This window comes from Heptranchias perlo, chromosome 3 (genome assembly GCF_035084215.1).
Source record: "Heptranchias perlo isolate sHepPer1 chromosome 3, sHepPer1.hap1, whole genome shotgun sequence".
NCBI classification, from domain to species: domain Eukaryota; kingdom Metazoa; phylum Chordata; class Chondrichthyes; order Hexanchiformes; family Hexanchidae; genus Heptranchias; species Heptranchias perlo.
The window spans coordinates 42,163,155-42,186,237 of NC_090327.1; the positions used below are offsets into that span (position 1 = coordinate 42,163,155).

General features: G+C 43.6%; 1 protein-coding gene across 3 annotated transcripts in view; it reads right to left on the reverse strand.

Annotated features, from left to right (window-relative positions):
• Window positions 1-6,592: 6,592 nt before the first annotated feature.
• Window positions 6,593-23,083, reverse strand: part of LOC137312844 (epithelial splicing regulatory protein 1-like) — a 76,915-nt gene continuing 60,424 nt past the window's right edge. For 2 of the 3 annotated variants that reach the window (XM_067979246.1, XM_067979244.1), the window contains exons 15-16: window positions 10,395-10,521; window positions 8,508-8,592 (exon numbers count right to left, since the gene is read on the reverse strand). In XM_067979246.1, coding sequence (XP_067835347.1) covers window positions 10,432-10,521 — 90 coding nt within the window. In that variant the 3' untranslated portion in view covers window positions 8,508-8,592; window positions 10,395-10,431. Of the gene's footprint in view, window positions 8,593-10,394; window positions 10,522-23,083 lie in introns of all 3 variants that reach the window. The other variant, XM_067979247.1, reaches the window with a different exon arrangement.

Genomic DNA, 23,083 nt, shown 5'->3' on the forward strand with positions numbered 1-23,083 from the left:
AAAGTAAATCTTTATGATAGGGAGGACCTTTGATAGGCCAAAAAATATTAAGATGTAACAATAAAACAGAGAAAAAAGTAATGAATGTTTAGGAACAAACACACTGAAGTTACTTCCATTTACAAAGTAACCCAGCCCACACCTGTCAGCAACTGCAACTTTTCAGCACAGATAACTCAGGTACCTCATACTTATCCGTGAGCTGTATATGTGTTTTAGTGAGTAATTAAAGTAATTAATATCAGTAGAGAAAAAGTACTTGAGAAACTAATGGGTCTAAAAGCCGATAAATCTCCTGGACCTCATGGCCTACATCCTAGGGTTCTAAAAGAGGTGGCTGCAGAGATAATGGATGCATTGGTTATGATCTTCCAAAATTCCTTAGATTCTAGAACGGTCCCAACGGATAGGATGTGACCCCGCTATTCAAGAAAGGAGGGAGAGAGAAAACAGGGAACCACATGCCAGTTAGCCTGACATCAGTAGTCGGGAAAATGCTGGAATCTATTATTAAGGAAGTGGCAACAGGGCACTTAGAAAATCATAATATGATTAGGCAGAGTCCACCTGGTTTTATGAAAGGGAAATCGTGTTTGACAAATTTACTAGAGTTTTTTGAGGGTGTAACTAGCAGGGTAGATAAAGGGGAACCAGTGGATGTCGTATATTTAGATTTTCAAAAAGCCATTCGATAAGGTACCACATAAAAGGTCGTTACACAAGATAAAGGCTCATGGGGTTGGGGAGTAACATATTAGCATGGATAGAGGATTGGTTAACAGTCAGAAAACAGAAAGTAGGGATAAACAGGTTATTTTCAGGTTGGCAGGCTGTAACTAGTGGGGTGCCGCAAGGATCAGTGCTTGGGCCTCAGCTATTTACAATCTATATTAATGACTTTGATGAAGGGACCGAGTGTAATGTATCCAAGTTTGCTGATGATACAAAGCTAGGTGGGAAAATAAGCTGTGAGGAGGACACAGAGACTCTGCAAAAGGATATAGACAGGTTAAGTGAGTGGGCAAGAAGGTGGCAGATAGAGTATAATGTGGGGAAATGTGAGGTTATTCACTTTGGTAGGAGGAATAGAAAAACAGAATATTTTTTAAATGTTGGTGTTCAGAGAGACTTGGGTGTCCTCGTACAAGAAACAGGGCTTTGGTGAGACCTCACTTGGAGTACCCTGTACAGTTTTGGTCTCCTTATCTAAGGAAGGGTATACTTGCCTTCGGGGGAGTTGCAACAAAGGTTCACTAGATTAATTCCTGAGATGAGAGGGTTGTTCAATGAAGAGAAATTGAGTAGATTGGGCCAATAGTCTCTGCAGTTTGGAAGAATGAGAGATGATCTCATTGAAACATATAAGATTCTGAGGGAGCTTGACAGGGTAGATGCTGAGAGGTTGTTTCCTATGGCTGGAGAGTCTAGAACTAGGGGGCACAGTCGCAGGTTAATGGGTCAGCCATTTAAGACTGAGATTAGGAGGAATTTCTTCACTCAGAGGGTTGTGAATCTTTGGAATTCTCTACCCCAGAGGGCTGTGGATACTGAGTTGTTGAATACATTCAAGGCTGAGATCAATAGATTTTTGGACTCTAGGGGAATCAAGGAATATGGGGATTGGGCAGAAAAGTCGAAGATCGGCCATGATCTCACTGAACGGCGGAGCAGGCTCGAGGGGCAGTGTAGCCTGCTCCTGCTCTTATTATGTTCTTCTTATGTTCTTATGAGACTAATGTAATTATACTATCTCAGCTGGAACCTAACAAAATGCTAGATTGAATTTGACAAAGGTATAATTTAATCCCAGCAGGCCACTGTGATAGTGGAAGCAAAATTTGATTTTAAAACAATATGGCCCCAATATTAATGGGGAGGCAGAAAATGGCCAAAGAACCAGGCAAGGCCAGGAACATGGAGGTCCTGCTGATCTTAATGGCAGGGCTTCATTAATATATTGTAGCACCGACTCCCGTCCAGCAGCCGGAAAGATGGACAGCCTGGCTGGTGGGAAGGAGGGAACACCAGCGGCAGCGGCACTGAGCAGTAAGCTCCGGTTGGCAATCAGGCTGGGGGGAAGGGTTGGGGGGAGGTTGGCGATCGGGAAGGGAGCTCTGGTCGTCAATCTGGGGGCTGGGATGAGGTCGACAATCAGGAGGGGGGTGGGTGGAGGTCGGCAATTGAGGGGCTTGGGGATGGTCGGCAATCGGCAAGGCTGGGGGCAAGTCGGCAAATGGGAGGGGAATAGATTGACAATTGGGGTGCTGGGGTTGGTCATTAATTGGCGGGGGGAAGAGATCGGCAAACGGGGGGCTGGGGGGTGGTCGGCAATCGGGGGTGGGGGGGGGGGGTGGAGATCGGGGCTGGGATAGACTGAAGGCTTCCTGCTCCTCCTGGCCCACAATGAATGCTAAAAGAGCCACTTCCCTTGGAGAACCGGTAGCTCCCACCTTGGTTCAGCTGCCAGGAATCCCACAGCCTGAATTTTTCTAACAAGCCTATGAGAGACATTATTGAAAGCCTTTCAAAAACCCATAGACACATCTAACGCATTCTCCTTATCCATCCAATTGGTCACCTTCAAAAAGCTCTATTAAATTTGTGAAAACACGACTTGCCTTTAACAAATCCATGCTGGCTGTCCTTTATTAATTTATGCATTTCTAAGTACTTACTAATTTTAGATTGAATTATGGATTCTACATCTAATGCCCACAACTAATGTTAGGTACCTACTTTATCTTTCTCTCCCTTACCTAGGAATATGATTAGGCCGTTCAGCCCTTCGAGCCAATTCGGCCATTCAATTAGATCATGTTTGATCTGTACCAACTCCATTTACCCACCTTTGATCCATATCCCTGATACCCTTACCTAACAAAAATCTATCAATCTCAGTCTTGAAAATTTAATTTGACCTAGAATTTGCAGTCTTTTCGGGAGAAAGTTCCATATTTCCACAATAACTTTGTGTGAAAAAGTGCTTCCTGATTTCACTCCTAAATGGCCTAGCTCTTTACATTGTGCCCCTTTGTTCTAGATTCCCCCACCAGAGGAAATAGTTTCTCTGTATGTACCATATCAAATCCCTATATCATTTTAAACAACTAGATTAGATCACCCCTCAACCTTCTAAACTCAAGGGAATACAAGCCAAGTTTATGCAACCTCTAAGTCCAGGTATCATTAAGGTAAATTTACCCTGCACCCCCTCCAATGCCAAGATATCCTTCCAAAGGCACGGTGCCCAAAACTGAATGCCGTATTCCAGATGTGGCCTGACCTAAGCTTTGTACAACTGAAGAAACACTTCCTCCCCTTTGTTTTTCCAGCCCCCTTGAGATAAAGGCCAACATTCCATTAGCCTTTTTGATTTCTTTTTGTACCTGTGCACTTGCTGTTAGTGATTTGTGGACATGGACACTCAAATCCCTTTGCTCCTCCACAGTACCTAATCTCTCACCATTGAGAAAATATTCCAAAGTGGATGACCTCACACTTCCTTTTTGAACAAAGGCACTACATTGGTTACTTTCTGATCCCATTGCACAATTTGCAAACCTAGAGGGTTGAAAAACTGTGGCCTATGCCTCTGCTCTCTCCCCTCTGATGCCTTTCATAATGCTAGGGTGCATGCCATCAGGGCCAGGAGACTCATCCACCACGAGCTCAGCTAATGTTTTTAGGTCTAATCCCTTTTCTAATTATCTCTAACAATTGTTCTATATCCTCCTGTAATATAGATGTTTTCACTTGCACAATCATTTGGAAAAATCAACACAATATATTTATTTAATAGCACCATTATATCTTCATCCTGAGTGGTTCTACCCTCATTTTAACTAATCTTATAAAATCCCACAGTATTTCCTTTTATATTACCTGTTAGTTTTTTCATATTCCTTTTTAGCCCTTCTAATCTCTTTTTCACCTCTCAACTACACTCTCTATATTCCACACGATTATCTTTAGTATTGTTAGCCCTAACTTTATCAGATGCCTCCCTTTTAAGTTTCAGTTTCCATGCACCCACATGGATAAATAGAGAAGACTAAAACTGCATGGTTTGATGCACCCGCAGTTCATCTTATAGATATTTATACTATAAATTTATTTTATACTGTATGCATCTCATATTTGAAGGTTTCCCACTGCTGACTTGTTGAACTGCTTGCTAACTTTTCTACCCAGTTAAATTGGGTCAGATCCCTTATCTTGCTGAGCTCTGCATTTTTCCAGTCCAACCCTTATCTTTGATTCTTCATTATCTTTTTCTATTCTTACATTGTAATTATATTGTCATCGCTATTTCCCAATTGATCTCCAACTTTCACATTAGTTATTTGCCCCACTTCTATCCCAGAATTAAATCAAGCAACACTTCTTTCCTTGTTGCACTACAAACACACTGATCTAAGAAGCAGTCCTGGACGTATGCTAAAAGTGTTCCCACTATGACCTCGTGCATTGTTTTTATTCTAATCTATCTTGGGATAGTTAAAATCACCCAATATTATTGCCATATTGTTCTTACACATCTCTCTAAATTGTCTGCAGATCTCCACCTGTCATCTCCACTGTTTAGTGGTCTGTAATGCACAAAGATTGTTTCCTCTTTCCTCTTTCTGTTTCTTAACTATCACTGGTGCAAGGAGAATCCAAAATAATTTTTAAAAGGGATGTAGATAAATATTTGAAAAAGGAAAATTTAGAATGAATATGGGGATAAGGCAGGAGAATGGAACTAAGTGGATAGCTCTTTCAGAGACCAGCACCAGCACAAGCACAAGGACGGGTCAACCCAATCTCTCCTCATATGACAGAGTCCTGCCATCCCAGGAATCAGTCTGGTGAACCTTCGCTGCACTCCCTCAGTGGCAAGTATATCTTTTCTTAGGTAAGGAGACCAAAACGGCACACAATACTCCAGCAGTGAGAAATATTTAAAACGGTGATCAAGAGAGTTCAGGAGAAATAGATTCCTCTGAAAAAACAAGAACAAACTAGCCGATAATGAAACATCATGGATAAATAAAGATAAGAGTAAAATTGAAACTAAAAAAAAAAGCATACTCCAAGTACATAGACAATAAAGGAGAGGATGACAAAAGGGAATACAAAGAGGTTAGGAAGGATGTCAAAAAAGGAATTAAGGCGGTAAAGAGGAACTACAAAATTAAATTATCAAATAAAAATTGTAAAGTGTTCTACAGACAAAGTGAAAAAAGGAAAATCAGGATAGTGATAGGGATACAAGATAAACACACAGGTAATGACAGCAAAATGGCAAAAGTATTGAATTGTTACTTTGCCTCAGTTTTACCAGGGAGACTAACAAGGTGGGCATAACGTTGGAAGAGAGATCAAAAAAGATATAAAGACATTTACAATAGAAAGGGGGAGATAATTAGTAAACTAATCAAACTTAGTGAAGCTAAAATCCTTGGTCCGGATGAATTACATCCACACATATTAAAAGTTAGGGAAGAGATAGCAGAGGCACTAATTTTTAAAATTCGTTCATGGGATGTAGGTGTCGCTGGTAAGGCCAGCATTTATTGCCCATCCCTAATTGCCCTCGAGAAGTTGGTGATGAGCCGCCTTCTTGAACCGCTGCAGTCCGTGTGGTGAAGGTTCTCCCACAGTGCTGTCAGGTAGGGAGTTCCAGGATTTTGACCCAGCGACGATGAAGGAACGGTGATACATTTCCAAGTTGGGATGGTGTGTGACTTGGAGGGGAACATGCAAGTGGTGTGTTCCCATGTGCCTGCTGCCCTTGTCCTTCTAGGTGGTAGAGGTTGCTGGTTTGGGAGGTCCTGTCGAAGAAGCCTTGGCGAGTTGCTGCTGTGCATCCTGTAGATGGTACACACTGCAGCCACGGTGCGCCGTCGGTGAAGGGAGTGAATGTTTAGGGTGGTGGATGGGCTGCCAATCAAGCGGGCTGCTTTGTCCTGGATGGTGTTGAGCTTCTTGAGTGTTGTTGGAGCTGCACTCATCCAGGCAAGTGGAGAGTATTCCATCACACTCCTGACTTGTGCCTTGTAGATGGTGGAAAGGCTTTGGGGAATCAGGAGGTGAGACGCTCACCGCAGAATACCCAGCTTCTGACCTGCTTTTGTAGCCACAGTATTTATGTGGCTGGTCCAGTTAAGTTTCTGGTCAATGGTGACCCCCTAAGGGGAAGCTAGATAAGTACATGGGGGTGAAAGGAATAGAAAGTTATGCCGATAGGGTTATATAGTGAGGGGGAAGAGGCTCGTGTGGAGCATAAACACCTGCATAGACAGATGGGCCGAACAGCCTGTTTCTGTGCTGTAGACTTCACGTAACTCGTTGGAACTTTAGAAGCTACTGACAATGTTACATGATGTTGTCATTCACACAATGTAAATGAAAGTACTTAAAAAGCAGTAAAAATAGAAAGTTTTTTTTGGGGCAGGAAAACTCCCTCTATAATCTCTAACAGTACATGAAATGAAGCAATGTTATCACACCCCCATAATCTGACACTAGCTCAGTAGCCTCAAATAATCAAATTCAATTTTACTTCTAAACCTGTATTGGCTAAACATAGACCAGGAACTACTGAAAATATACTTACAGTATTTTATTTAACATTGAATTTTATACACAAATGTACTGACAAATATGTAATTGTATGCATATACAGTATTTCTTTTTTTAAAAATCATTCTTTTAACATTTCATGGATTCCAACATTAGGATAGCAGTTGCATATATTCTAACTCAGAATTTCACTCAAGTATTGCACTCCTTGAGCTAACTCTTGCTGCATAATAAGATTTATTCTACATTTTAGTGCTCACAGACATTAATCTCTAACATTTTATATCAGTTATCTGCTACAATCAAATAAACTGGCAATATTTGACTTACAATATTTTATTAGGAATGTTATATTGAACAGTAAAAAAGTCTAGAAATCTACATCTAAACACACATACACTGTTTGAGTCATTTTCAGATGCAGATTAATCAGTTGAACTAATTATGTTTTAACATTTTTCAGCTTATATCTTTAGCATTCATGTCATTTTTAACTGTACTGACACTAATGTTCATGATTTGAGAGTAAATAGGAATAATAGTCCAGCTAGATAAGTGAAAACATTGGCATATAAAATCTTGGCCACTATAGTCCAAAAATATAAAAGGCACACAAGGAACTTTCTTTAGTCAGTACATGATATTGATTATTTTAGGAGACATACAGTTTGAATAGAGCTAACTTTATGTTTGTAAACAATTTATATGTATAAAATTATTGATTTTTATTTCATGCAAAAGATGCATTTGTGATACTTAGAAAAGAAAGTGACAGTCTTTGGACTAAATCCTTTAAATGTTAAATAGAATAAATAAAGATCCAACTGCAGAAAACTGCTGGAGAAAAGATTGGCATAGAATAGTGCTGCATCACAGCAACAATTGGCAGATACGAGCTCTGTACAGGTCTTGCATTGTAATAATGAAAAAGCAGTTATATAGGTCATCCATTACAATAATAATATTCAGGGAAGAATTCTATACATGTATTATTGGCATCGAAGAGCCTTGTGCAGGTGTGATACAACAATGATTGACATGGAAGACATGTACAGGTATGATACAGTAACAAGTGGAATAGAAGAGGCTTCGACAAAAGTTTTAAAGCACTTATTAGCATAGAAGTGCTCTGTACATGTTTATTACAGTAATGTTTGGCATAGATGAGTGCTATTCAGATGTGTTACTGTAATGAGTAACACAGAAGAGCCCTATAAAGATTTTTACAGCAATTACTGGCTTGGAAGTTCCCTGTACAGGTGTGTTACACTAAATAAATGGCACTGTACTGGCAAGTTACAGTAATGATTGGCATTGAAGAGCCCTGCACAAGTGTGTAAAGTAACAATTGTTGTGAAGGAGACCTGTACAAATGTGCTACAATAAGGAATGGCATGAAAGAGCCCTGTACAGGAGTGTTACAGTAATGATTGCCACGGAAAAGGCCTGTACTGGTGCGTTACAGTGATGAGTGGCATGGATGGGCCCTGTTAAGTTCTGCACGATAGTAATGATTGGCATAGAGCAATGTTAAATAGGTCATCCCTTGCAATAATGATTGATTATGGAAGACCCTGTGCATAGGTGTGTCACAATAGTGTCTAAGTTTTAATGTTCATATAAAAGCTTGAACATTACAGATTGTGCTAATTAAACAAAATTGCTATTGGTGCTAATGTATACATTCTTTCAATGTCCAGTTTCACTTAGCATCTAAGATCTAATGAAAATGGTATCATTCTCATTTTGTTAGTAGAACAGTTTATCTTAAGAAAAATCTTCACTGAATTTTGTGTTATGGATGTTACTATTTTTGCATAATCATGCTTTTAACCTATGTTTCCCTTCTGAGTAGCACATCATATTTTACAACAAGTAAAGATCCACATAGCGACTGCCAATGTGTTGGTGGTTCTTCTCTACCACAGCTTGCTTGGCAGCATCCAATGATGGGAATATCACAAAAGCGTCGCCACGGGACTGTCCATATAAGTTGGACATGATCAGCACAGACTCTGGGGGAATCTGCATCAGTAAATAAAAACAGCAATGCAATAATAGATAACTGGAGATATCCCCCAGCAACTTGCGCCTTTCCATAGATAAAATCCCAGCACCAGATAGGTTTCCTTTATTCACTTACTTACACACTTCCCATCACCTTAAGGTTCATTTTGCTACTGTTCGTATCTTAGGGTTGCTAATTCCGAACACACCAGTAAACCCTACTCTGTTTCAATGTCTGTTGCACCTACATTTGCATATGGATAAGTATCTGCAGGATATAGAGAAATAACAACAACTTGAATTGTGTTCCGGGGTGGAACTCAAGGCATAGTCAGAAGCTGTGAAAGAGAGAGACAAGCTCAAACAGTTTCCACAGCCTCAACCTTGCTGGCAACAATGGAAGCCTCTGCTAATGCTGCTCGATAACATCCACAGAGAAAGCGGCCCAGGATGACTTTCCTTCCCTCCTTGTAGGGAATTGTCTGGTATCTTTTGGTGCTCCCTACTGTACCATGGCTGAGATCAGGAATTCTCAATATAGGGAATCATGCACGGATGTGTGTCCTGTTGGTGTAGTGATGCACACTACCATTCCCCATCTACAATAATATTACCATTAAATAAGCCAGCCAATTTTTCCAGTGACTGCTACTGTGATTGAATTACCCATTTCACATTTAGAACCCCTAAAGTCTGATTAACATGAGACTGTGTAAGAAAAGGCTAGTTAGATTACAAGATCAGACATATGTACAGATGAAATGAACACAGGCCTGCTAGAAAAGCACTGGGATTTTTTTTTTAAAAAAGAGTGTCAGTAATGAAGGGGCGACCCTTGTAAGCAACTGTCTCTGTTGTGTTTAGCAATCCTGTACTATATGTTAGTAGGGTGCAAGTTTTAATCTTATTTTCACCTCAGACAGTTACTTTTTAATAAAGATTTATGCATGGTATGTTGCCGGTCCTAGAATTACTGTTCTGAGAAGGTGCATGGCGAAAGCAATGCATGGCACTTCTCCACAGGGAGAGAGGATAAATTGAAGGCCAATTCATTTTGAGCTGCATGCGCAGCTCCTTGGAACCAGCAGAGGTCTTGAAGGCCATTTGTCTACCCTGTCGATCTAGGAATGTGCATAGAAAGAATGAACGAATTAACTTGTATTTATATAGCATCTTTCATGACCTCTGAACATCCCAAAGCATTTTAGAGGCAATGAAATACTTTTGAAGTGTAGTCACTGTTATAATGTTAGGGAAACGCAGCAGCCAATTTCTGCACAGCGAGATCCCACAAAAAGCAATGAGATAATGACTAGGCAATCTGTTTTGGTGGTGTTGGTTAAGGAATAAATGGTCAGAATACAAACTCCCCTGTTCTTCAAATAGTGCCATGGGATATATCAGGTTTATTTAAATAAGAGTCCAACATTTTTTTCCAAATGAGACAAAAATAAATAAAATGAAGCTGTATAATTGCCCACTGCCAATGTATGCAAGATTATTTTGCTGATAGACTTTCGCTATCGCTTTGCATTTTATCTCAGTGGCCAATAGTAATTTAGGAGCATCTATTAGACATTTTAAAAGCAAACTGTATACGTTTTGAAGCAGATACTCAGACACATGTCTTAAGAAGGTGCAGCAACTTATGTGCATTTGAAAAACCTTAAACCCACACAAAATGAAGAAGCAAGCTGAAATCTGATCCACAATGCTTTGCACACATGTACACCATCAGTTTTCCCAACACCACATGATTTGTGAAAGCATCTTTAATACAGGTCGAGTGACCCAGTTAGGTGGCCATAGCACTTCCTTACCTGCCTTCTCTTACAAGAGGTCTATCTCATGAGTCATTTAAATACAGACCCATTCTTTGGGATGTGTGAACACTGTCCTGGCCTGGTCATGCGCATGCACAAGTCCTTGGCATTCCTCAGCTGGATACTGATGCAAGGTTGAACATACATAAAAAAAAATCTATTAAACTCACAGCGCCATTTCTCTCTCATCAAATAAAAAACACATGCTGCAGTGATTTGCTGTTGGGTCTTATCTGATTCCTTGCATAAGTTTACCGTTAAATTGTACATTCGTTCTTAACTCCCAGATAGTGATTCCAGAGTGGAGATGCAGCATTAGTTGAGATGTCATTCAAAGTGGTTGTGGGAATTGGAACTGGAGTTATATTTGGTTTGACTTCCAAACAACATTCCCCAACCCCATATTCCGCTGCTGCCTAGGACTCTGTCCAGAAGGCTAACCATGTACAGACACAGCGAGACCAGGTGAGTTCAAATAATAGCCAAGTCTTGGAATTTAAATCTGTCGTGCATTCCAGTGCTTTAGCTTTACAGATACTAAACTACCCCGGAATGATATTTTGTGCAAACATTACTTACTGTGAAACACAATTTCAAGATATGAAAGTCACCCTCCAAAAAACTGTATCTGAGGATAAGTTTCTTAGACTTTTTTGTAAAATTAATTCTCAGGATGTGGGCATCATGGCAAGGCCAGCATTTATTGCCCATCCCTAGTCACCCTGAGAAGGAGGTAGCAGTTTGATACAACCGAGTGGCTTGCTAAGCCACTTCAAAGGGTAGTTAAGAATCAATTACGTTGGTGTGGGACTGGAATCATATACAGGCCAGACTGAATAAGGGCGGCAGGTTTCCTTTCCTAAGGGACATTAGTGAACTAGGTGGGTTTTTACGACAATCCGGTAGCTTTACGGTCATTTTTACTGATTCAGTCCCCACAGTTTGCTAAATGGGGTGCACTCCTGCTCCTCCCGGCTCCACATTCAGGTAAGTATTTTCTACAATACTTACTTTTTTTGGTGGAGACCTCCAGCGGTCCCTTTAAGGATTACTAGTTAGGCCGTATGTGGACCTGGTTATCCAGAACACAGCAGGTCTCGTACGTTCAGGGCAATGCAATTTCAGGAAGGAGTTCTAAAACAGGCAATGGGCCTCCTATTTGCATATGCAAAGGGCCTAACGCATCTTTCAGGCGTGTACCCTGGACACCTCACCTAGAAATTTGCATGTGCTGTAGGCACAGAAGAGTCTTGGCTCAGAGTTTCGTTTAATAATATGGATTGGGCAGAGGAAGCAGCGGGTAATGGACAGCATTGTGGTGGAGGCTGCTTATTAAAACAGCAGCTCCTACCTGTGTAGGCTAGCAGCTTGGATACCAACCAACCATCTGCAACCAAAGATCCTGTCCCGACTATTAGAAGGCTGATGCAGCAGCATCGAGATTCAGCCAAAAAGAACAGGCCGCATAAGTAATGAATAAATGATATCTGTCTGTCCATGGTCATGGGCTGACCGTACAAAGTAAATCTTTTAAAAACCTGAACTGCAAATTGCCTTTACTGGAATACACTGAATAACAAAAATGCATTTGTAAAAAAAAATCACTGTTTTAGAAAAGTGTATACACATACTTAAGCACAGATTATAAGGTTGGTGGTACGATTCCACAGGGTCTGTTGCCATGGTAACAAACTGGTTTGGCTAGGCATGTACAGCTGTGCCTCACCTGTCAAAAAGGTCACCAGCTGCCACCAAGAGAAGCTACAGTTCAATAGAAACATTGAGATCAGATTGATTGGCACTGAACCTATATTGGTCTTGAAAAATAATGGAGGAAAGAAGTGGAAAGTGTGTGCGTGTGCACCCGTACATACAGAGCTATCCACATTAGGGAAATGTTATAAAATGAGATAGATGATCAAATAGGTCACATTAATGAATGATTCTCCCTCCATTAGTGGAACACAACAGGCCTGTGAGTGCGAGAAATTATCACTAACAAAATAACATCAGAATTCTACAGGCATCCAGCTTAAAGGAGGGACATTGCATGTGAAGAACCAAAAGTTATCAACTTTTTATTTTAATTCTCCTTTTGATTTTTTTCTCCCTTTATCCTTCCTCATCTGGTGATGCTTACATAGGTACAGTTCAACAGGTGCTGGACACCTTTGGACCAACTTTGCTCAATTAGCTAGAATTCTCACATGAGCCTAGACAGTGGCCCTGATATTACCAGGGAGGCAGGATGGCAGTGGGGGGGGGGGGGGGGGGGGGCAACTGGGCGCGTGGGTAACCCGCCCAGTGAAATCCGTCCGTTCGCCACACGATCGCGGGTAAATTGAAGCCACTTACCGTGGCTTCCGGGTTTCCCGTCGGAAACCTGCACGGCGGGCGGACCGCGCACCCGCATCACAGGCTATCAGTTGGAGGAGCTCTACTTAAAAGGGGAAGTCCTCCAATGCTGCTCCTACAGCAAAGAACCAAAATTATAGAATGGAGCAGCCCAGTGGAAAAGCTGCTCCCAGATTTACTGATGCCTCACTCCAGATCCTATTGGATGGGGTGAGGAGGAGGGAGATTTTCTACCCAGATGACGGGAAGAAGTGGCCTGCCTCTGCCACCAAGAAGGCCTGGCTCGAGGTGGCAGAGGAGGTCACCAGCAGCAGCAACGTCTCCCGCACATGGATACAGTGCAGGAAGCGCTTCAGTGACCTAACAAGGACAGCCAAAGTGAGTACATTTACACATTCTCCTACACTCCATTTTCCACATCACCGCCCCCATCCCCAACTCATTCTGTACATGCCAACACTACTCTATCACATCATTCCTCACACCCACTCAAACCTCATCCTCAACTTACCTGCACTTACTCACCTCCCCAGTACACATCCCACCACTACCACTCAACCCAATCCTGTCTCATACTCACCCTCTGATACATCTCTTTCACGGTCAGCCACACCCAAACCAATGCATTCAGCGGTTGGCCACGTCACCATCCCTCACTCACGCCTCTCTACTTTCTCCCCTTATAGAAGAGAGACCAGAATGCACGGGAGAGGGCAAAGACCGGAGGGGCGGGCCACGTAATCAGGTCGTCCTCACGGACGCGGAGCAGGAGGCTCTTGAAGTGAGCTGCACCCGAGTGCCTGTCGGTGGGGGACGCCGAGACTGCCACCCGACAAACAGCTGGTGACAGAACTTTAACATTCAGCACTCAATAGCAAATGATGTTAACATGCCTTGCCGTCTTCAGCACCTCAACATCTGTCATCATGCTTAATACTGCCTTGTTTTCTTACAGGGCCTTCAGTGGCTGATGTGACGGTGACTGGTGATTCCTCAGAGAACCTGCCGGCCTGAGGGGGCACAGTCACATCTGAGCAAGCCACCCACCAGCACAGATACACACAACTTGGTGGGTCCCTGTCCTCACTTAGTTGGGGTTGCCACATGGTGAGTCACCATGCGTGAGCACGAGCAGACACTGGTGACAGGGGCAGCTGTGAAAAGTCCGCGTCGGTGGGAGCATCCTTCTCCAGGCTCTGCTCAGCTGGACACAGATGCTGAACCCTGAGGGCCATCCTATAAAAGGAGAATGATCGAGGGGCAGCAGCACATTTGCGAGGTGCTGGAACAGGTGCCCTGCGCACTCTCCACAATCGCGCAGAGGATGGAGGAGTCCAACTCCTGTATGAGTGGAATGGTGGCACAGGTACAGGAGGGAATCTCTGAGATACTGTCACAGGGACGTGAGGGCATCTCTGAGATAGCGTCACAGACTTTCCCGCATTTACCTGCGATGGAGGGAAGGCTAGCCTCCATCGAGCTTCAAGCACGGCTCACCAATGAGTCCATTGAGGCCCTGAAAATGGCCCTTCGGACTCAGGGTGGGCAACTTTCTGTCGCCTTAAACAGGCAGGTACATACTCTGGCACTGGCCTTACAAGGCTTCACACACGTCCTCCAAACTGTCATCCAGCAGGGTGGTAGGAGTGATGTGGGCCTGGCCCAGGAGAGAGGTGATGACGAAAAGGGACATGGAAGTGGGGACACCACTCAAAGCGCTCCCATGTCTCATCCATTGCCCCCCTCTCAACTAGTACCCATAATGCTGCCTCCTCTCCAGGTGGCTGAGTCTGCCCCTGCACAGGTGCAGGTGGAGCAGTCTTTGGAGGGGCCCCCGCAGGCACCGAAACCCAGAGGGCATAGGCCCAAAGCATCTAATTGGTCAGGGCATGACCAAGAGCAACCTGCCACTACCTCTGCTGCAGCCACAGGGGAGGCACCACGTAGGAGTACTCGTAAGCACAAGGCAAAGGTTTTGTGAGCACAAAGGGGATGCACAAAGATGTTTGACGGTTTGTCACGTTTTTTATTTATATTTCATTTTTGTTAATGGCACATTAAATATTATTGTCACCACTACTGCCACGTCTTGGCCATTCTTGACTGGCTTGTGTAATAAGTCCCTTTCATGAGGTTGACCATGAACACCCACACTTGATGCCACCCATTGGGTCACTCTGCAGTGGGTGTATGTGTAGTTGCACGACTATATTGTGCAGGTGCCTGTGGCACAGCACTGTGTTGTGGAGCTCCACGTGGCGGAGGTGGATGGCGCGTGTCTGGCGATGCTGGTGATGTTGCTCGTCCTCGGATGAAGTGATGAATGCAGCTATGGCGCCCCCCCCAACCTGGCGGTGTGAGTTTGAGGGGATCCACAAAGTAGGTAAGTGTGTTTGCACAGCAGAGTTTAGGGTATAAATTAAGAATTTTGAGTGTAAAGACAAAGGTGTTGCAGCCAAAACTTTGTCTGAAGTGACAGTGCCCTGCTGCAATAAATGAGGTTTTCCCCCCAACTGTCAAATAATCCTTTGCATCTCTCACTGGCTGCTGGCTGAAACACGTCTACTCCAACAGGGAGTGTTTCCCACAGCATGGGAAACAGGCTGAGGATCCTTCAAAATTGCACCCCTTCCAGAATCTCCACTTATTGAGGTCTGCCAAATACCTTAACTAGCTAAATAACTACCTAAATTATCATCTCACCGGTGGGAGTCCCGCATGCGGAAGCTGCATGCACGTCCGAACGAGTCATAGGGGAACCCGGAAGTGAGCGTGTTGGAGCCGGGCTCCGAACCCTCTCCGGGATTCCTCCATTTTTGGAGCCCCCCCACACCCTGCCCCCAACGCACCTGCTCGGCCATCCGAAAATCGGCTCCAGTAAGTCTAAAAGCCTAGGAACAGGAATAGGCCATTCACCCCCTTGTGCCTGTTCCACCATTCAATGAGATCGTGGCTGATCTGCTTCTATTTCTTATGTACGGCAGGTAAATAGAGTTAGGATACAGGAGTAGGCCATACAGCCCCTCGAGCCTGCTCCGCCTTGGCTCCATATCCCTCAATACACTTGGTTAGCAAAAATCTATCAATCTCAGATTTAAAATTAATTGAGCTAGCATCTACTGCTTTTTGTGGGAGAGTGTTCCACACTTCTACCACCCTGTGTGTGAAGAAGTGTCTCTTAACTTTTCTCCTGAATGGCCTGGCTCTGATTTTAAGGTTATGTCCCCTTGCCCTAGTCTCCCCCACCAGCAGAAAAAAATTCTCTCTATCTACCCTATCAATTCCTTTCAAAATCCTAAAAACCTCAATCAAATCACCCCTTAACTTTCTATATTCCAGGGAATACATGCCTTGTTTATGTAATCTCTCCTCATAATTTAATCTTTGGAGCCTTGGTAAAATTCTGGTGAATCTGTGCTGCACTCCTTCCAAGACCAATATATCCTTTCTAAGGTGCATTGCCCAGGACTGTACACAGTACTGCACATGTGGTCTAACCAGGGCTTCGTATAGCGGCAGCAAAATTTCCTCCCCTTTATATTCTAGCTCTCGAGACATAAAGGCTAACATTCCATTAGCCTTTTTGATTATTATTTGTACCTTACCACTAGATTTTAGTGATCTGTGTACATGGACCCCTAAATCTCTTTGGACCTCCACTGTTCCAAGCTTTTCACCATTTAAAAAACTCGGATGTATCCTTTTTTGGTCCAAAATGGATGATCTCACAATCTGCGTTGAAATCCATCTGCCACAGTTTTGCCCATTTAATCTCAGTGTCTCTTTGTAATTTTATGCACCTGTCTACACTACTTACTACGCCACCTATCTTTGTGTCATCGGCAAACTTGGATATATGGCTCTCTATTGTGTTATCTAAGTCAATAATAAATATAGTGAATAGTTGAGGCCACAGCACAGATCTTTGTGGGACACCACAAGTCACTTCCTTCCAATTCGAGTGTAAGGAATCTTACAACACCAGGTTATAGTCCAACAATTTTATTTTAAAATCACAAGCTTTCGGAGATTATCCCCTTCGTCAGGTGAGTGAGTGAATAAGAGGTTCTCAAATCGCATATCTTACATTAGGCTGGGACACCATCACACCAATCAAAAGGTGTCGTTGGTGGTCAGACAGGTTAGCCACGGAAAACAGTAGGTCCCAGTATGCTGAATACACATTGTGTCAAATTACACAGACAGAGAGAGAGAGACCCAAAAGGCAGAGAGAGAGAGAATGAATATTAAAAACAGATAACTTTTTTTTCCCCTTGCTGGTGGGGTTACATGTAGCGTGACATGAACCCAAGATCCCGGTTGAGGCCGTCCTCATGGGTGCGGAACTTGGCTATCAATTTCTGCTCGACGATTTTGCGTTGTCGTGTGTCTCGAAGGCCGCCTTGGAGAACGCTTACCCGAAGATCGGTGGCTGAATGTCCTTGACTGCTGAAGTGTTCCCCGACTGGGAGGGAACCCTCCTGTCTGGCGATTGTTGTGCGGTGTCCGTTCATCCGTTGTCGCAGTGTCTGCATGGTCTCGCCAATGTACCATGCTCCGGAGTATCCTTTCCTGCAACGTATGAGGTAGACAACGTTGGCCGAGTCACAGGAGTATGAACCATGTACCTGGTGGGTGGTGTCCTCTCGTGTGATGGTGGTATCCGTGTCGATGATCTGGCATGTCTTGCAGAGGTTGCCGTGGCAGAGTTGCGTGGTGTCGTGGACGCTGTTCTCCTGAAAGCTGGGTAATTTGCTGCGAACGATGGTCTGTTTGTGGTTGGGTGGCTGTTTGAAGGCGAGTAGTGGAGGCCTGGGGATGGCCTTAGCGAGGTGTTCGTCGTCATCGATGACATGTTGAAGGCTGCGGAGAACATGGTGTAGTTTCTCCGCTCCGGGGAAGTACTGGACGACGAAGGGTACTCTGTTGGTTGCGTCCCGTGTTTGTCTTCTGAGGAGGTCTATGCGATTCTTCGCTGTGGCCCGTCGGAACTGTCGATCGACAAGTCGAGCGTCATATCCCGTTCTTACGAGGGCGTCTTTCAGCGTCTGTAGGTGTCCATCACGTTCCTCCTCGTCTGAGCAGATTCTGTGTATTCGTAGGGCCTGTCCATAGGGGATGGCCTCTTTGACGTGGTTGCTTCCACCCCAACAATACACAGGATCTGCTCAGACGAGGAGGAACGCGATGGACACCTACAGACGCTGAAAGACGCCCTCGTAAGAACGGGATATGACGCTCGACTTGTCGATCGACAGTTCCGACGGGCCACAGCGAAGAATCGCATAGACCTCCTCAGAAGACAAACACGGGACGCAACCAAAAGAGTACCCTTCGTCGTCCAGTACTTCCCCGGAGTGGAGAAACTACGCCATGTTCTCCGCAGCCTTCAACATGTCATCGATGACGATGAACACCTCGCTAAGGCCATCCCCATGCCTCCACTACTCGCCTTCAAACAGCCACCCAACCTCAAACAGACCATCGTTCGCAGCAAATTACCCAGCTTTCAGGAGAACAGCGTCCACGACACCACGCAACTCTGCCACGGCAACCTCTGCAAGACATGCCAGATCATCGACACGGATACCACCATCACACGAGAGGACACCACCCACCAGGTACATGGTTCATACTCCTGTGACTCGGCCAATGTTGTCTACCTCATACGTTGCAGGAAAGGATGCCCCGGAGCATGGTACATTGGCGAGACCATGCAGACACTGCGACAACGGATGAACGGACACCGCGCAACAATCGCCAGACAGGAGGGTTCCCTCCCAGTCGGGGAACACTTCAGCAGTCAAGGACATTCAGCCACCGATCTTCGGGTAAGCGTTCTCCAAGGCGGCCTTCGAGACACACGACAACGCAAAATCGTCGAGCAGAAATTGATAGCCAAGTTCCGCACCCATGAGAACGGCCTCAACCGGGATCTTGGGTTCATTTCACGCTACATGTAACCCTACCAGCAAGGGGAACAAAAAGTTATCTGTTTTTAATAATCTCTCTCTCTGCCTTTTGGGTCTCTTTCTTTCTGTCTGTGTAATTTGACACAATGTGTTTTCAGCATACTGGGACCTACTGTTTTCCGTGGCTAACCTGTCTGAACACCAGTGACACCTTTTGATTGGTGTGATGGTGTCCCAGCCTAATATAAGATATACGATTTGAGAATCTCTTATTCACTCACTCACCTGACGAAGGGGATAATCTCCGAAAGCTTGTGATTTTAAAATAAAATTGTTGGACTATAACCTGGTGTTGTAAGATTCCTTACATTTGTCCACCCCAGTCCATCACCAGCATCTCCACATCATTCCAATTCGAGCACATACCCATTAACCCTACTCTGTCCTCTATCAACTAACCAATCTCTTAACCAGGTCAATAATTTGCTTTCAATTCCATAAGCTTTACTTTAATTTTAGTTAACAGTCTCTTATGTGGCTGTAGGAGATAGCAGAGCTGAGTATGATCCTGTTCTTGCCAGACATCCACACATACTAAATTCTAGCAGCAGTCACTGAATATCAGTCAGTAACTTGAAACCCTGACAAGGGTTTCCCTTCTAGCCCAAGGACACTTGGGACTTATACCTTATATTCAGTTACAAAAGGTGATAGAAGACATTTTTTTTAAGTTCACCTAAGGTTTGACGGAACTTTATTTAGCTCATACAAGGTGCACAGGCAGGATTGTAGCACTGGAAGTAAAGCATTTCTTCATCCACCAATTCAATTTCTGCTGTTCCAGACGAACAACCACAAAAGCAGTGATCAGTTAAACTCTTTTTGGAAAAAGCACATTTATGGCTAATCACAAGCCAGCAATTTGTTCAATGATATGGCAGAATGCTCTGAAAAACAATAGCACACTGAAGGAAAAAAATAAATAAAGGCAGGGCGCTGTGCCCTGATATAATGAACTGGTGAGAACACAGACATATGACCTGGAATAACTACTGAGCTGCCTAAGACTAAACTGATTGACCTGTGAGAAAGACAAATGTGCTTAAGGTGACAGAGTGAAAGGTAACCAATTTTCCAGCTTCTCCATGCCACAGATGTTGCCTGAACTGTGGCCTTAACATGTAAATGTGAGTTTCCTGGTGTCAGCAATTAGCTGGTTGTGCACTTCATTGCAAGTTTACAATTATCTTCCAACACAAGGCAGCATCTGGCACATGCACAGTTGAGAAAGATTAAAGTTTACTGACTATTCAAATTCAGAAGACTCGCTCTACAGGGCTCTCACTACTCTACAATTGTGTGTATGATCATACACATGGCATGAGTTACACTATTCTGTAGGGATGGACATTATATTAGAGAGTAAATAATATTGTGGGCAATACTGAGATACACTGAAAACAGTAAGCAGTAATGACATCAAGGTGATCTAGCTTTGAAGAATTATTGAGTCCAACAGTGTGAGGGAGCAGAACTGACACACATACCGTTGAAAGTACATGATCACTCAAACATCAGATTAATGACGATTTGGCCTATTTTGGAAATGCTAAGTATTATACTTTGCTACCTGCCAAACTAAGTCAGGAGCTCCAAGCTATTTTTCAGACTCTGTAGTCAGATCTGGATTTGCATATTTAAGTTTGCTCCCAATGATATTTGAATGTTACTATAATATATTGGCAGTCAGGGTCAGTGTAGACATTAGGCCCAGCAGCTAATCATGGATGCTTGTTAGCGGCATTTAAAAAAAAACTAAATCTTGTTCCTGCTTGCAGTGAACTGACACCATTGCATACTGCCCCACTAGGCACAACACAAACTTTTTCTAGAGGGAATGGATTTATTCTTTATACAATATACTGGCAGGGCCTACGAAAAAGGGAGGTTTGAGCTAGACTTATCATCCTGTGGTACTAGCATTAGAAAGTTGAGAATGGATGGTGCTTACTGCTGCCTTGTCCCTAATTAGCCTCAACTTCCCTCAGAAGTTCTTGCAGGTGCACATCAGAAAATAGCTAACTGGAAGGATGCTAGTGGGGCTATCTAAACATGAGGTAGTACGCAATCTCCAGCCAAAAATCTATCACCCCCTTAGATCCGATTCTGCTGCAGTGGGTTTCCTGCATGAATAGGATAAATTCACTGATACTGTGCTCCCAGCGGGATGCCATGCTTGAAGGCAGCATTGGTCAGAGTTAGGGCAACAACACTGTAGTGCTAAATTTCCAACCCTTGCTTCCTTTGAATGAGTCACTATGCTAGGAGCAAGGGATCAGTGAATTTACCTGCTAGTTCCCATCGTAATTGTTACTAGTTGGCTATCGACATAATGAGGGCAAGCCTAAGGAGGGCCCATCCTGGAGTGCAATGTACTGTGAAAGTCACAAGGGGAGGAGACCAGGCACACTCCTCCTCTGCCAGGTTGGTGCTGCAGTTCTGTCCCCTGCCCCAACAGGAATTTCTATCCTCATTTTTTCCCCTCTATCAGACAGAAAGTTACCAATCCAGGCTAGGCCATCAAGTGCAGCACAGGGTATCAACAGAACACCTGGTAACCAAGCACAGAGTAGCACTGACCAGACAAGCACAGGCAGACCATTCCACATTGTAGAAACAAGAAGGAAGTAAATTGAAAGAAATTACAATTAAATAAAAAAAGCACAAACTATAAGACAAATTAATTTAGCATAATTTTTTTTCAGCTGAACCAGAACCAAATAAATCATGTTTGTCAGTTTATGCATCCACTTGTTTTATCTGCACACTAACGCTTTTGTACAAGATTATACAGCAGCATAGCAACAAATTATATGTCACTGACACTGCTCCCAATCCACACAAGCAACGCTTTGTAAAGAGAACCTCATCTAAAACACTCAGATCCTTGAAAATCAGAAAAACAGAGCACTTGCATCGCCAGCCTCACAGGTCTAAACGTGTTGCAACGTATACCTTTTTCAAAGGCCTTGAGATAGACTTCACAGAGCCACCGGTACAAAGAGAAGTAAACAAACAGTCAGGGGTATGTAGACTCACTGAGAGGTTTGTTGCTACACCACTGTAAAACAATATTGGTGAACAGACTTTCAATGTTATAGCATAGATAGCCAAGTTCCGCACCCATGAGGACGGCCTCAACCGGGATCTTGGGTTCATGTCACGCTACACGTTACCCCACCAGCGAACAAATGTTATCTGTTTTTAATATAATGGGTCATTTGCTGGCTCTCTCTGCCTTCCGGATGTTTCTGCCTCTCTCTGTGTTTTTTTTTTCTCTGTTTTTTTTCCCTGTTTGTTTTTTTGTTGAATGTGTATTCGGAGGTTCTGCAGGTAACACCTCTCTGTCTGAACACGGTGATTGCCTTGGCAACGGGCAGTTGCAGGGGCAGTCTGTAAACACCATGTTTTATTGTTCAATATGTATAAATGCGTAGGCTTCAAGGAGATCTTGAAACATTTGCCTGAGGAAGGAGAAAATCTCCGAAAGCTTGTGAATTTAAAATAAAATTGCTGGACTATAACTTGGTGTTGTAAAATTGTTTACAATTGTCAACCCCAGTCCATCACCGGCATCTCCACATCATAGCATAAGGTAGTTGCGTAAAATGAAAATTAAAAAAATACAAAGAATTTTACATTCTACTGTGGACCAGACCAAATAAGTAACAATAGGGGTGACACTACTCTGTTCTCTCCTCTTATAAAGGAGCACATTATACTTTTTTCCTCCAGGGACATAATGGGGTGGTATCATTGAGGTCTTCCAAGATACTTCATCCTCTTTAAAAATGGAGGTGGGTATGGTGTCATAATCAGCAACACAAACAGTGAGTGCATTCATCATGTGGGGTGGCATTGCATCATACATACCAGGAAGGATCTGGGTTCAATCCCTATTTTGTACTGAGTTAGCTGATCTTTATAGTGCAGTAAAGGCACTATAATTGGTCTCAAAAGTGCCCAAACTAGGAAAGAATCAGCAAGTATTCCCGCTCCCAGTTACTATCCAGTGACTCTTGCTGGAAGTGCTTGTGTTTGAATGATATTCTTATGTTCTTATCATCAGACATGAGTCTATGAGAAATAGGAGCAGGAATAGGCCATACAGCCCCTCGGGCCTGCTCCGCCATTCAATCAGATCATGGCTGATCTTCAGCCTCAACTCCACTTTCCCGCCCAATTCCCATATCCATTGATTCCCCTAGAGTCCAAAAATCTATCCATTTCAGCCTTGAATATATTCAATGACTCAGCATCCACAGCCCTCTGGGGTAGAGAATTCCAAAGATTTACAACCCTTTGCATGAAGAAATTCCTCCTTATCTCAGTCTCGAATGACCACCCCCTTATCCTGCG